The 16,048-nt window shown below is 32.6% G+C and overlaps 2 protein-coding genes across 3 annotated transcripts in view; both read left to right on the plus strand.

The window, feature by feature from the left end:
• Positions 1-16,048, plus strand: part of LOC127561365 (uncharacterized) — a 55,224-nt gene that overhangs the window by 21,654 nt on the left and 17,522 nt on the right. Inside the window, exons 6-10 of the mRNA XM_051996634.1 lie at positions 2,158-2,211; positions 9,458-9,562; positions 12,094-12,147; positions 13,684-13,785; positions 15,242-15,346. Of these exons, the coding sequence (XP_051852594.1) occupies positions 2,158-2,211; positions 9,458-9,562; positions 12,094-12,147; positions 13,684-13,785; positions 15,242-15,346 (420 nt within the window). The remainder of the gene's footprint in view (positions 1-2,157; positions 2,212-9,457; positions 9,563-12,093; positions 12,148-13,683; positions 13,786-15,241; positions 15,347-16,048) is intronic.
• Positions 1-16,048, plus strand: part of EFCAB3 (EF-hand calcium binding domain 3) — a 169,587-nt gene that overhangs the window by 18,828 nt on the left and 134,711 nt on the right. The gene's annotated exons all lie outside the window — the stretch shown is intronic.

Below are 16,048 nucleotides of genomic sequence, written 5' to 3' on the forward strand. Positions count from 1 at the left end.
TCATAAAAAAAGAAAAAGGGCCCACATGTGCAAAAAGTTTTTGTAGCAACCCTTTTGTAGTGGCAAAGAACTAGAAACTGAGTGGATGCCCATCAATTGGAGAATGGCTGAATAAGTTATGGTATATGAATGTTATGGAATATTATTGTTCTATAAAAAATAATGAGCAGGCTGATTTCAGAAAAGCCTGAAAAGATTTACATGAACTGATGCTAACTTATGATGAGCAAAACCAAAAGGATACTGTACACAGTAACAAGATTATGTGACGATCCACTATGATGAATTTAGCTCTTCTCAAAAATGAGGTCATTCAAGGAAATTCCAATAGACTTGTGATAGTGATAGAGATGGTGTCCACATCCAGAGAGAAAACTAAGGAGACTGAATGTGGATCAAAACTTAGTATTTTCACCTTTGTTACTGTTTTTTGCTTGGTTTTTTCTTTTTGATCTAATTTTTTTGCACTGCATGATGAATATAAAAATGTGTTTAGAAGAATTGCACATGCTTAAACTATTAATGGATTGCTTACTGTCTTGGAGAATCGGAGGGGAAAGAGAGGAAGAAAAATTTGGAATATAAGGTTTTGCAATGGTGAATGTTGAAAACTATCTTTGCATTATTTGGAAAAATAAAATACTATTTAAATAAAACAAAAATGTATATTCAAGTAAAAAAATTCTTGTATGGGCCACACATTAAATAAAAAATCTCAGTCTAAAATCTATTGCTTCCCTTTCTAAATGTTTACCAAGGCTCTTTTATTATTGTTGTCTTTCTTTCCAGGAATTAAAATCTATACCCTGGCCTATAGTTGGTAGACTATTCTATTCGTTTCTTTGAAAATCAGGATATTTGCTCTTCTATAATCTTATGATACTTCTCCCATGATGTGATATGATGTTAAGGGCAGTGGTTCAACAATCATCTGTGCCAGTTTGTTCAGGACCTGAACCAAGCCTTTAAAGGGAACTGAGGACCCTCAGAAATTTAGGAAATAAGTACTTTCCAGAGCTGATGGTCTGTAAAAAAATCACAAAGGCTGGCTATAAAATACAGAACTGGGTAAATAGTATATAGTATAACTTGATCCTGAGCCTCACTCCCATTATTCTATTCAAATGTCTTTTAATGCAATTTTGCCCAGAGGTAGCTTACCTTTAATAAATTTGTATTTCCATGTATCTACATATCTGTTTGGTTTTAAGTTCTCTATTTAATAAAAAAAAAAATTTCAGTAGCATTTGAAATCTAATGAAGAAGATGTAGGTAAGTACTTCTGAGTGACTTTTTTTAAACCACTGATTGGCTTACCACAGTTACTTCCCCAGTGAATCCAAAAATTTGTCCATTTTACCAACATCTGCACCTCGCCTTGACAGAAACAAAACAACTGCCCACTTCTACTCCCACCCCCAAAATCTACTAATGATCATGTGGCCTAGTCAAAATAAAGAATTAGAGATACCACTCTCCCTAGATTTAGCAACATTAATGACCAGAAACATATATTTATGTTTCCCTTTATGTCTCTTTTCCGGGTATAGAAGCATAATAAATAGGATATATGATTTTGTAAATTACCTCATAATTGTTCTATTGTCAATTGCACAATATGCAATAATAACATAAATTGTTTATTGGCTGATATTGCAGTCAAATGTGATTTGTTTTAAAATAAAGGAATTATGAAGCAAAAAACAAAACAACAACAAACAACAAAAACAAAAACATGTGCATTTGTTCCTGAAATTTTGATGAGCAAGAACATGGTAGCTTTTTCTTTCCCTGCTGTAACAACAGAACAATGTTTCTGGGACTCTTTTCTTTCCATAAATACCTTTGACTGATATTATGGAAGATGTGCTAATATGAATGCGGATTTTGTTCCCATAATATGTTTCTTTTTTACTGTGGAGATTTAAGATCATATAGGAAAGAACATGAGAAACCACATTAAAGGAATGAATGTACCAATAGTAATAAAAGTTGTCTACATACCCATCAAGAAAGAAAATAAAATAAAAGTCTATGGTTCATGTTGAAATTACTGAATTATTGTTATTGTCTTTGGTTTCATAATCTCAGAATTTCATGCCATTTTTTCTACCATCAATTCTCACATGTATTTAAACATGTCCTTATCTTATATAGATCATGGGAAGACTGATCTGAGTACACTGATAAATGAAGTGAAAGCTTTACAAGGTAAGACTTTATTATGAAAAAAACAAGTAAAATGGAGAATTCTGATGCTCTAGATTGTTATTTTTTTTTTAAAAAAGGCCATTTTGGGTTTTTATTTTTATATACTTTAATCTCTCAACTTCTTGTAACAAAGAAAAACAATTAAGTAAAAAACTGTGTCTGACAGTGTATGCCACATTTCACCTCCAGTCATCAATTCTCTACTGAAAAAAAAAAAAAAAAAAAAAAAAAAGGAAGGTATGTCTCCTTATCAATTCTCCAGTATTGAAATGTCCATCAAATTTTGTCTGTTTTTTAGTGTTATTATTTAAATTATTGTGGTCACTATGTATTATTCTCTTGATCCTGCCTTCTCTTTGCATCACTTCATATGTCTTCCCATGTAAAATCTGCATATTGTTTCTTAAAGTACAATAATGTTCTATTGCATTTATATACCACAAATGAGTTAGTTAGTCAGCTGCCAAATTTAATTAAAGGCCGCTAGGGGGCATAGTGGATAGACTGTTAAGATGAGGAGTCATGAAAGCCTGATTGAAATCCTGCCTCAGACACTTAATAGCTTTATGACTCTGGGTTTATTATTTAAACTCTCTTCAATTAATCTATTACTGTTAAGTCAACAAGCATTTCTTAAGCTCCCACTATGTGATAGGCATTATACTAAGTGGTGAGGATAAAAAAAATGAAGATAACAATCTCTGCTCCCAGTGTTCTGCTAGACTCAGAAAAAAAAAAAAAAAAAAGAGGCAAAAACATGGGTTTCCATGTTCTTTTCTTCCTGTGTTTCCCTAGATTTATATAGATAATCAGTGCCCATGATCCCCAATAGTGTCTCGTTACTATGTTTTTAGCAATTGAAAAAAATAAGTCTACGAGGAAAGCTTTAAAAAATGGCCTTCTTTTTTAGGGCCAATCCTAATAAGCATAGATAATTTGTAAGCCAGTCATTTGGTGAATTTTTTTAAAGGCCATAGAAACTCATATAACAAGAAAATATATATAGTGATTTTTCAGTCCCATGCTTCCTTCTTCATTTCTATCTGTGGAGACATTGGCAGAATGTTAGAAGAGAGGACAGAAATTGTTATGAATAACATAGCTGACATATTGTAAACTTCAGAATACCAAAAGTCAAATTTAATTCTGAGAGTCTTGCCCAATGACCAAAAAGTAGATGCAGGGCTAAAAGAACAAAATCATCTCAGCATTGATGGAATCAGAAGAAATAAGGAAGTGCAACTGAATGAAAGCTATAGTCATAGTTAAATAGCTAGAAATAGATGAAGAAGTAGTCCTATCATACACCCAAAGGCAACAAGAAACAATATTTGGGCATCCCATATAGTAGAACTAATGATAAATATTCAGGATAAAGGAAAAAGAGATACCAAAGATTTGTGGACTATAAAGAAGTATCAAACATTTATATAAGGAATAGCTACATCAAAAAAAAAAGAATTGGTAATTGCTAGAGTTGATAAACACCAAATAGCATTGCAAAAAGAAAGAAAGACAAAGAAACAAAGAAAGAAGAGAAGAGGGAAGGAAGGAAGGAAGAAAAAAGGAAGGAAGGAAGGAAGGAAGGAAAGAAGGAAGGAAGGAAGAAGGAAGGAAGGAAGGAAGGAAGGAAGGAAGGAAGGAAGGAAGAAGGAAGGAAGGAAGGAAGGAAGGAAGGAAGGAAGAAAGAGAAATAAATTATGTCAAAGAGGTAATAACTTATCATTTATGTAAGAGTAATCACTGGATCAGTTGAGAACAACAGACCACTAACTTTTCAAGAAAACAATCAGAATATGTCTAAATAGGTAAAATGATGTAAATAGTAAGAAAGAGATGACAAAGAGTTGAAACAATTCAGTCTTATATTATTTAATCAAGTAACTAACAACAAAAATGGAAAATGGACATCAAAAAGGGATAAGGATGGACACTGAAAGACAGAACTTAAGCCCTCTAAATCTGTTGCCACGAGAGGAAAATTTTAATCTGGAAATGTTTGTCTTACATGCCAAACAAAGAAATATACCAATACTAGTTTTAATTAGTAAACTTGTTTTTAAATTTAATGAAGAAGGATAATAAACATTGTTCTAAGCAATATTGTCTTATAAAGCATAAAGAAACTGTGGAAGATTAAAAAACTTTTAAAAATAACTTTGTAAAGAATTCCACTAGGCATGGTAATCTTCAATTCATTTAAGGGTGAATATAGGACAATAAATTTTTTAAAAAATGAAAAGATCTCTAGTGATTACTATAACAGACTCTCAATTGCAGTAGAGAGAGAATACTTGTAACCAAACATCACATCCATGATAAACTTATAGAGGAGGGATAGAAATGGCATTAGAGAAAACAAATATGAGAAAAGTGGCGCAATTGGATCAAGCATATAGATAGTGTATATTTGTTCTAAAGGAGACAATTGTGAATGGATAAAGAGGCTACCCCAAAATTTTTAGTGAAATTTTCAGTTTGAATGGCTATAAACTATATTAATACTTTTGGGGTACCTAGTATATGAAGGTGTCTGAAAGGAGAGGAAAAAACTTAGATCTTATTAACAAAATTAATATTAACAAATAAGTGACCAAAAAAACATCTTTTGCTCTTCTGAATCAAATACTTTTTTCATAATTGGGAAACAAAAGGTACAAATGGGATTTTATATTTTCTACATCTTTAAATCAACTACAATATGACAAAGATATTGTCTATTGTTGAATATCTCTACTAAAACTTTGAACAAGAATTTTTTCAATTTGTGCATAGATGACTCATTGAGATTTTTTATTGGTGGAAAGATAAGCATATAGGTCAATGACTGCTGATGTTTTCTTGATCACTTTTCCCACAAGGAAAGAGTTGCCTTTTCCATGAGGGTATTTCCTATCCATATGTACAAATCCATTTAGATTCTTTAAAAAATATAGCAATAGTAATAACAATGTTCAATGAAATACTGATCACAACCATAAGATGAGGCATAAAATAAGGATGTATATGCTGACAAAAATATTTACTATTGTGATGAAGGAGAATCCATAGATATCTTGTTGGATAATTAAATCCTCCAGATGATCCTCTCTGGGAATTCATTTTACTGGTTGAATCAAAAACTTGAATATTACATAGCCTCCTAGAAGAGCTCTATAACCACTCAGGAGTTTATGCAAACCATCCATACAAGGAAGGTCAAGTAAATCAAAAATGTTCATCATATATGGCTCTCTCCAACAATGAGATGATTCAAGCCAGTTCCAATTGTTCAGTGATGAAAAGAGTCATATACACCCAGAGAGAGGACTGTGGGAACTGAATATAGACCACAACATATCATTTTCACTCTTTCTGCTGATGTTTGTTTGCATTTTGCTTTCTTTCTCAGGTTTTTTTTTCCTTTTTGACCCAATTTTCTTGTACAGTAAGATAACTGTATAAATGTGTGTGTATGTATATTGAATTTAATATATATTTTAACTACCTGCCATCTAGGGGAAGGAAGTACAGGAAAGAAGGGAAAAATTTGGAACAGAAAGTTTTGCAAGGGTCAATGTTGAAAAATTACCCATTCATATATTTTGTTAATAAAAAGCTTTAATAAAATTTTTTAAAAAGGAAAAATATCTGTCACAGAAATCATGACATACCTTTATGTCATAAATTTCTAGAGTTGCCCCTGAGTTTACATATCTGGGAGAAAGAATAAAGATAGACCACTTCTTTCCAAAGTTGAAGAGTACAAGAATAAGTTAGGTTGTTTTTGGTAAATATAAAACTCCATTAATTATACCCAGTTTCTTATGAAAGCAAAGGTTCATTTTTTAATACCAATATTCTACTAGGGGTACTTCTAGCAAAATATGGCATATAACATTTTCCAAAGATATCGAAAATGACTGTCACACACAAAAGAATAGAGAGGTGCAAGTTACAACAAATAACCAACAAATAACCGTTTTTTGAAGGAGAGGCATAAAATATGGTTAGGCATAGGTTATGCCTAAAATAAGGCAAGAATAAAGGGTTAACAAATGGATAAACAGAGTACTCCATTGTTATTCTTCTCCCTCTGTTAATAAAGAGCAAAGAAAGCTCCCAAAAAGTTTGGTGGTAGCTCCATGGCAAACTTCTGGAAGGAACTGGACAAAAGTCCCACAAAATATTCAGGCATGGATGAGTAATTAATATATTTAGAGCTAAAAGGGATTATAGAGGTCATTAGGTCCATCTTCCTCTTTTATAAGAATCTAAGACCCAAGGAAGGTTAAGTAATTTGCCTAAAGTCACACAGTCAGTAATTATATGAGACATAATTTAAACTCAAATCTCATACTTCAAGTTTAGTACTCTGCCCACCTGCATCTTTGCAGAGAATTCCCAAACAGATCCGTCCATTTAAATATATCTAAACATCTTATGATCTAGGGAAAATCACTTGGGAAGTTTTTTGTTGGAAAGTTATATTTGATTCAAAATAGGATTGTCCTTTTCTGAGAAAAAGATGATCTCTCCCAATAAGATCAGGGTAAAGAAAGTAAGGAATATACATTGTCACTTCTATAATTCGAAGAATTTCAAGCTATTGTAATAAAAACAATAAATTGAAGCAAGAAGTACAGGCAGAAGAGAAACAAAGTCATCAATTTTTACATATGACATACTATATTTAGAGACCCCTAAAGATTTAACTAAAGATTAACTGAAACAACTTCAGCAAAATAGAACAATATATAACTATACAAATTTTCTAATTTTCTGTATGTTACCAATAAAACAGAGCAAAAAGAGATAGAAATAGATATTCCATTAAAAAATGATTAAAGAATTGTAAAATATGTAAGGGTCCAGCTACCAAGAGAGACAATTATATGAACAAAACTACAAAAACACAATTTGTAGAAATAAAGATATATTTAAGTAAGGGGTAAAGTATCAATTGCTCATATTTGAACCATGTCAATAAAATAAAAAATGACAATATTAGCAAAATTAATGTATGTAGTCAGAAAATCTGCAGAGACCTGAGAAGATAGTTATGTCAATGCAATATGGATGAAGCTGTGAATTGGTCCAACCATTCTGGAAAGCAATAGTAAACTTTTCATACCCCTTGATTGATTTATGTAGCTACTTGATTTTATTTCCTTAAACGACCAAAGAGAGATAAAGGACACATAGGTATAAACTTTAAAATTTATAGCAGGATTTTTTGATATAGAAAAGGAATGGAAACTTACAGGGTATGTATAGCTAGGTGGCACAATGGAGAATCCCAGCCCTAGAATTAGGAAGATCTGAGTTTAAATTAGACTTCAGACACTTACCAATTGTGTGGCCCTAAGCAAATCACTTAACTCAGCTTCAGAAAACTGTCTATAAATGAGCTGGAAAAGGCAATGGCAAATCACTCTAATCTCTTAGCTAAGAAAAACCTATATGGGATCACAAAGAATCAGACACAACTGAAAAGAACAAAAAAATCAACTGGGTAATGACTAAGGACATTATCTTACATGAATTTAATAGAATATCATTGTACCATAAGAAACAACAAATGAAACAGTGTCAGAGAAACATGTGAAGACTTTTATGTACTAAAGCTTAGTGAACCATGAGCATAACTAAGAAAAAAATTATATAATGATTATATCATAAATGAAAGCACCTTAGAAAGATTTCAAGATTGACAACTCTGACTTCAGAAGATTGTTAATGAATCATAATTCTCATTTTTACCAGAGGAGTTATAAAGTAGAAGTATGGAACAAAACCTACATTTTCATGGACATTATGTAGATATGTTTTCCATGACTATAATTTTATTTGCTATAAGCTAAGGTAGTTTTTGAGGGCAAAGGGATAGCAATTGTGGGGGAGAAAAAAGAATTGGTAATAAATGATACAAAATAAAAAGAATGAAAATAGCATCAATAAAAATGTTATAAAATATACAGAAAAGGAGTGCAAAAAAGTTACAGAGGAGCACAATGTTGGAATTACCTGGATAGACTTATCATATGCTTTTTAAAACCACTTATACATAATAGAAATTTATAGTTTCATAAACCAAAAAAGCTTGTTTCCAAATCAGTATGACAACTATTTCCTTTTTAAAATGCTTCTATTAAAAATAAATCATAAATTTAAATTTTTTTAATTACAAAATTAAAAGGTATTAGATAGAGCCAAGAACTTGTGAAATACTACCTCTTAGAAACAAAACTTTTTCCTACAATAAATCCTCCATTCAGTATAATGGATTGTGCTACCAGAGTCAGAAGAATCTTGGTTAATGAAAGAGATTGGTTCATCCCTTTGAGAATTTTCTGGTTTTTTTCATCATTATTTGGTGAAGCAAGGAAAGAATAGGATAATTTTAAAACAATTTTTACAAAATAATGAGCTTCGTACTATTAATTCTCTGTTACTTCTTCTGTGATCTGAATTGTACTTTGTCTTATAGCTGAGGGAAAGGTGAATTTTGAAAGACTTAATGAAAGCTGTACAGGATTTCTTCTTTTTAGTAATAATAACATGAATTCTCTTATCCTTCCAATTTACTGATTCACCATTTCTGCATCATGACCTCTAGGACAACAACCCTGGAAGAGACAATTCACCAGATTCTGTTAGTGTAGAAAACTTCAAAGCACTTAACCAAAAGTATGTAGATTAGCTGTCTACTTTGCCAGAATGCATCAACCTTGACCAACTTCCTCCCTACTCTGTGCTATGGAGGTTTCTCTTGGACCACACTCTCACTGACTATGTATGTCCTTAAAGATTGTCACTATGCCTTTCAAAATGAGTTTGGAAAGCATTTGGAAAAAAATAGAATAATGTAGATAGATATGTGAGGGGTATGTATATATGCATATCCATATATATAAACCTATGTATATGAACTGATATTTTATTATCTCACCTCTAACTACAAATGATGAATACAGTTCTGTAATCCCATGTAAGTAGTCTTTCTACAATTTATCTGTCTGACACAATTCCATATCTATCTTATTTGTTTCTCCCATTAGACTGGATTTCCCCAGGACATGAACAGTAATTTTGGTTTTCTTTTTATTCCTAGCACTTAAGCACCATGCCTAGAATATAGTAAACACCTGTTACTTGTTGATTTGACTTGCCTTTGTATCTCTAGATTTAAAAAACTATTTAATACATATTAAGTACTTAAAAAGGATTACTTGATTATATCTTAGATTTTTTCTTTTTTATTAAGGAGGGGATGTTGATATTAACAACCTGGATAACATTCTGGAAAACCTGGGAATCAAGCTCACAGACAAAGAAAGTGAGGAGCTATTGAGTCATCTGCCAGTTGATGGTGAGCATTTCTTATGCCCTTGTATATTTTTAGGGATACTTTTCCTTCCTATCTGAAAAAGGATCCTTATTTGGAACACATAAAAAGATATCAAAACCTAAATCATAAAGTATGATGAAATATTATCTCTTAATTGAATCTTCAAGTCAAAGATTTCCCAGACTAACACTTAGTATAACAAAGGAATGAAAGATTCCTCACTCTTTACGGCAGGCCCTACCTGAACAGCTAAATAGCCCTTTTTAAAGAGAAAAGCCAAATGTATCTGTCATCAAGGAATCCTAACCAGCCAAATGGCATGCTCTAGTGATGGACATAGAGTTAAGATGATTTGAATCCAAATATTGCCCTAGAACTTACTGGTATGATCTTGGACAAATCACTTGTCCTCCTTTATTTAGGTTCTCTTTTCTCTTCTGCAAAATGTAGTGATAGTAATAGTATCTATTATTTAAGGTTGTTGTGAGAAACATATGAGAAAATACACACACACACATATATATACATGGTTAGGGATGGATACAAGTATACACATATTTTTGTATTATAAACACAAAAGTACTGTGTAAATGCCAGCTATTATTATTGTTTCAAAATATCCATGTAGCCTGAGCAGACTATAACCTATGTACAAATAAATATATCCTTTCATTTTTCTTTGGCCAAAAAGAAATCATCATGTAATGCAATCTCTAAAGATGATCCCTTATCTATTTAGTAGTCTTCTTGATTTTGTGTAAAAGACCAATGATGACTTGCTATCATAGCTTTTAAAAATCTATGTCACCATGGTAATGAAAGACATGTTAAGATACTTCAAAAATGGCAGGCATGGGGCAGCTAGGTGATGCAGTGGATAGAGCATCAGTCCTGAAGTTAGGAGGACCTGAATTCAAATCTGGTCTCAGGCACTTAACACTTCCTGACTGTGTGACCTTGGGCAAGTCACTTAACCCCAATTGCCTCAGCAAAAAAAAAAAAAAAAAAAAGTCAGGCATTTGACAAGGTTAAACAGTCTCTAACTGGGTCTAGATCCATGATCTCAAAGGGGAAGGAACTGAGGTCCTCAGCTCTAAACCCTTCTTACCAGTTGTCCAGGAATGTGATTTTAAAAATCTATAACCTCATTAAATGTGAGTATTCCCTCCACCAATACATTTTGGAATCTCTCTTTTCATTTTTTAAGTTGTCATTGACAGTTTTTTCTAGCCAAAACCCAAAAATGAATACTATATATAAATTAACTTGATCTTTAAGATGCATAATGTGGATAGAGAGATTAAAAAAAAATAGATTGAAGAGGAAGAATCAACAAGTCTTGGCAAATGATTAAATGTGAAGAAGAGGGAAAAGAGAATAGTTGAAGTTGATAATTGAAGATACATACCCAGGAATGGTTCCTGTAGTGCTGAACCTCATAGGTTCTAGTGAAACTTAAGTGAGATCATTTATGTAATGTAATTTTTACATTTTAAAAGATATTTAAATGCAATTTATCATACATTTTACTTAGAGTTAGCTGGTTCTTAAAAAGTAGTTCAACTTCTGGGAGTTTTAACAAAGTTAGCCTGCTAACAGAAATGTTTCTTCTAAAGAGATTAATGCCATTTTCCACCTGAATAATTTAATTCTATTTAAATATAACATTTTATAATGAAGTTACACATTTGTTTCCTGATAGACAATATATCTTACACTTAATGAATTAGACAAGCAAATCAAATTTGCAAAAATACATAAAATACTAAACACAAACAAAATTGTGGTCAAAACATTTGAAAGAAAAACTACCTTGTCTCTTCCTTGTGTTGTCAAAAAAAATTTTGAATGAGTTACATAGTATACAGGGTCATATTGTGCGTTCATGTGAGGAAGGGACATGATACAAATCACATAGAGTAGTTCCTTCATTTTACAGAAGAGGAAGTTGAGGCCAAAAGATAGGAAAGGGACAGTCCTTTCAATCTTATTCCTAAAAGGTCTTGAATCTGATATACGAAAATATATTATCTGATCACAATACAAGTTCTTCTGATGCTGAGTAGAAAAGAGAAGGACAGCTTCTTGAATGACTGCGTGATGTAGCTACATGGGACAGGAGATAAGGTTAGAGTCAGTTAGGAAGCTCTAAAGCCAAAGGCTTAGATCTGAACTAGTTGTGTAACCCAGGCAAGTCATTTAATCACTCTGAGCCATAGTTTCCTCATCTAGCACCTACCTCATAGAGTTCTTGTGAGTATAAAATAAATTAATATATGTAAAGCACTGTGCAACTCTTAAAGCCTTATGTAAATGCTATCAGTATTACTATTATTATAATCAATTTACAGATGGAAAGCCTTTTCATTTCTTAGTTGCTTATTATAAATTAATCTATAGAGAAAACGTTATAAAATACCAAGGTAATTGACTAAGTTCAGAGAAAAGTGTTAAATTCCTCTGGCTCCATCTCATAATATGAGAATATAATGTAATACTTTTCTTGTGAGATTCTGCATCCTCATGTCTCTAACTTGTGCCTTATCTTACAGCTGATGGAAAGGTTTCCCTAAATGAAGTTCTGGATAAGGTGAAATCTATTAAAGGTAAGTGGGAAGTTATAATGAGAAAGCAAATAAACATCAACATCTCAATATTTTTTCAGAAAAACCTATGAGAGAAAACATGGATAGTTGATCAGAGAGATAGCCTGAGAGTCAAGAAGACCCTATATTCACTTCCTGCCTGTGGCACTTACTAGCTGTGTGATTATGGGACAAGTTACTTTTCCTTGTAGGCAGGCACCTAACAGTATATATGGATAATTTGTTTACCTGCCCTGACAGAGAAAATCAACTTGCAAGCATTTATTCATTGTCCATTAGATTTGTGCTGGGCACTAGAGAAACAAAGGCAAAAACAATGAAGAGGTCCCATCTTGCAAGGAAGTTGCTTTCTTTTGGAATAAACATATAAATAAATGCAGAATAAATATATTTTGGGAGGGAGGGCTCTAGCAGTGGGGGAATCAAGAAAGTTTCCTCATAGTAGGCAGAGATTATGGTTTACCATGAAGGAAAAGAAAGATTCTGAGATGGAAGTAAGGAGGGAGAAAATGGGGGCCAGCTAGTAAGATAATAGAGAGACATGGAAGCCGTGTGTGAGGAATAGAAGCTAGGCAAAGGAAAGAGATTGGGGGCAGATTCTAAAATCCAGAGAAACAGGAGTTTATGTATTTAATCCAGGAGAAATAAGGAACCAGGAGAGTTTACTGAGTGACACAATCAGTAGATAAATGCTTAAAGAATACTATTTTGGCAACTGTGTGGAAGAAGAATTTGAGGGAGGGGAGAGGACTACTGGGGCAGGGTGCCATTGTAACATTTCTTCAATTAAGGTGCCATTGTAACATCTCTTCAAAAGCAAGATGGACCATGATTTGAAATTAAATTGTGGTTGTATGAGTAGATAAAAGAGGGTGGATTTGAAAGATTTTATGGAAGGAAAAATGCCAAGTTTCAGTTATTTTTTAGATATGGTGTGGTATGCAGAAAGTCCAGGATAACAGCTGTGACATTAACTCTACCTGTTGTAGATAAATTATTAAATGGTTATCACTATTTAAAGACACTTGCAAGCTTCCTAGATTCTCTTCTGTTTCTTTTGTAGCAAGTCCCAAATTTCCTATGATATAAAATATTTTCTGGCTCTACTTTTCCTAAGATTGAGACAGACAACACTCCAGACCTCCAAACCAGTGGTGAAGTATGGGATTACATTATAAAAATCAAAACAATTGGGATAAAGGCAAAGATAATCAAATGCTACTTATTAGCTTCCATGCAACTTAAAATGTCATTATTTGGCACAGGTCATCAGATAACTGTCTGGTGACCATTTCACATTCCTCAAGATAGGCTTATTCAACCACAAGTATTTGCATGAACCGGAAAGGAAAATTTCTAATTCTGAAGGCCTGGATGACTTTCCCTAATTTATATGTAGACTCACCTCGAATAATAATTCTCCCCTCCTTGTTGAATTTGAAGGCGATAGGACTAAAATGCTTATCTTTCCCACTCTGGAGTCACTATATATTCCTCCCATTCCTATCTTTCACCTTTCTCATCTTTTGCAAATAGAAAATATTGATGCTCAAAACCTAAAAGACTTTCTGAAGGACATGGGGATCATACTCACAGAAGATGAATATGAAGATCTCCTGAAAGACATGCCAATTGATAGTAAGTATTCCAGATTATAATTAAGGCTATGAGGGGAACTTGGGCTTGATTGTATGAAAATGGTTGATATTTTTTAAAAATGCATACCTCAGTCTATTCCCTAGAATTCTTCAACTTCAGGGTAAGCATAAAGGCTAATCAGTGGTTCTTATTAGAAGATGCAATGGATAGAATGCCAGATCTAGAATCAATAAGTCATATCTTTTTTAATTCAAATCTGGCCTTAGACATCAATTAGATAGGTGACCCTGGGCAATTTAATTAAGTCCTTTTGCCTCAGTTTCCTCATCTGTAAAATGAGGTGGAGAAGGAAAAAGAAAACTACTTCTTTATTAAGAAAGTATAGCATTGGGTCATAATAGAAACAAGCTAACTCACATGATAAAAAATAATCCTATTATCAAAACAGTAGTATCTATAATTTCCTGTAAAAAGGTACTCAAGAGATTGTAAAACTATTGGAATATCTGTTTGATATCTGTTTAAATTAAAAATTTTCTCTGAAATAAATCTTCCATTCACTACAATGAATTGTGTTACCACAGAGTCAGAAGAATCTTAGTAAATAAAAGGGATGGATTTATCCTCTTGGGAGCTTTGTTTCTTCATTCTCATTTGGTGGAACAATGAAGGAATAGGACAGTCTTTTATAGCCTGAGTTTACAAAATATTGAACTTAGTGCTATTATTGTAATTCTCTATTAGTTTCTGTGACCTAAATTGTATCCCCTCTTACAACCAATGGGAAAGTGAATCTGTGAAAGACTTAATAAATGCTCTACAGAATCTGAAAGGTAAGTGGAAAACTTTTATTTTCAGTGATTTTAATGTGAATTCTCTTATTCTTTCAATTTACTGATTCAATGTTTCTCTAACATGACTTCCAGTTCTTTATGTACAATCACCCTGGAGGAAGCAATTCACCAGACTCTGTTACTATAGAAAATTTCAAAGATCTTGGCAAAATATGTAGATTAGCTTCTGTTATCAATTTGTGCCTTATTGTGTGCTATGGAAGTTTCTCTCCAAATATTTGTCTTGGACCAGTATCACAGGAACAGAACATCTTCCAAGTTCTTCCAATGACTCTCCACGTGCCTTAGAAATTTGTATTATCTCACCCTTAAATTAGGAATGAAGAATCCAACTCTGAAATTCATATAATAATTTAGTTTACATGTAGGCTTTGTATAATGTTAGTCTTAGGCACAATTCCATGTTTCTTATTTATCTCACCCATTAGACTGTGACCTCCTTCAGAGCAGAAGCAGTACTTTTCATTTTTCTTTTATTACCAGGATTTTAAAACATTGCCTCGTATGCAGGAATCTCTTAAAGAAATGCTTGTTGACTTGACTTGGCTTTGAATTACTATGTTTTACTACAGTGTCTAACATATAATAAGGACTCAATGAATGTTTTATGGTAACATTATTTAATTTTTCTGTTCCTGAAGGAGGGAAAATTCACATTGACAATCTTCATAAAGTTCTGGGAAAGATGGTGATCCAGCTCACAGATAAAGAAATGGAAGAACTATTAAATAATCTGCCAGTCGATGGTGAGCATTTCTTATGCCCCGTTTGCTTTGGGGAAAGACATTTCCCTCCTGTCTGAAAATTTCTAAAACAATCTGATTTTAGTTCATATGAAAAGAATTTCCTATACAAAAAGCCTATCATAATATATGATGAAATATTATTTCTGACTGAACTTTTAAGGCAAGAATTCCCCAAAATGCCAGTGAGATAGAACATAGAAATGGAAGATTCCTGACTTCACCACAGTCCTTCCCTGAGCTGCCTAATAGCCATCTTTAATGGGAGAAGCCCAATATTACGGTGACCAGTGAATCCTAACTAGCCAGAGAAAATGTTCTAGTACTGGACTTGAACTCAAGAAGACCTAAGTTCAAATCTTGATTTAGACACTTATTGATGTGATCCTGTACAACTCATTTATCTTTTTTAACCTCTCTTCCTTCATCTATAAAATGTGGGTAGTAATAGTGTCTGCTATATAAGGTTGTTTTGAGGATCAAATTAGAAAATATATATGTATAATATATATGTGTAAAAACATATATACAGTATTGCAAACCTAATAGTATTAAGTAAATACCAGCTATTATTACTATTTCAAAAAATTCATATTTTCAATGGTATCAGTAGACTGAGCAAATTATAACCCAATTATATCTAACTATATCTTCTCATCATTTTTTGACTAAAATAAGAAAAAAATCATCTAGTATCCAACTTTC

The sequence above is a fragment of the Antechinus flavipes genome, chromosome 4, assembly GCF_016432865.1.
Source record: "Antechinus flavipes isolate AdamAnt ecotype Samford, QLD, Australia chromosome 4, AdamAnt_v2, whole genome shotgun sequence".
In the NCBI taxonomy this organism is placed as follows: domain Eukaryota; kingdom Metazoa; phylum Chordata; class Mammalia; order Dasyuromorphia; family Dasyuridae; genus Antechinus; species Antechinus flavipes.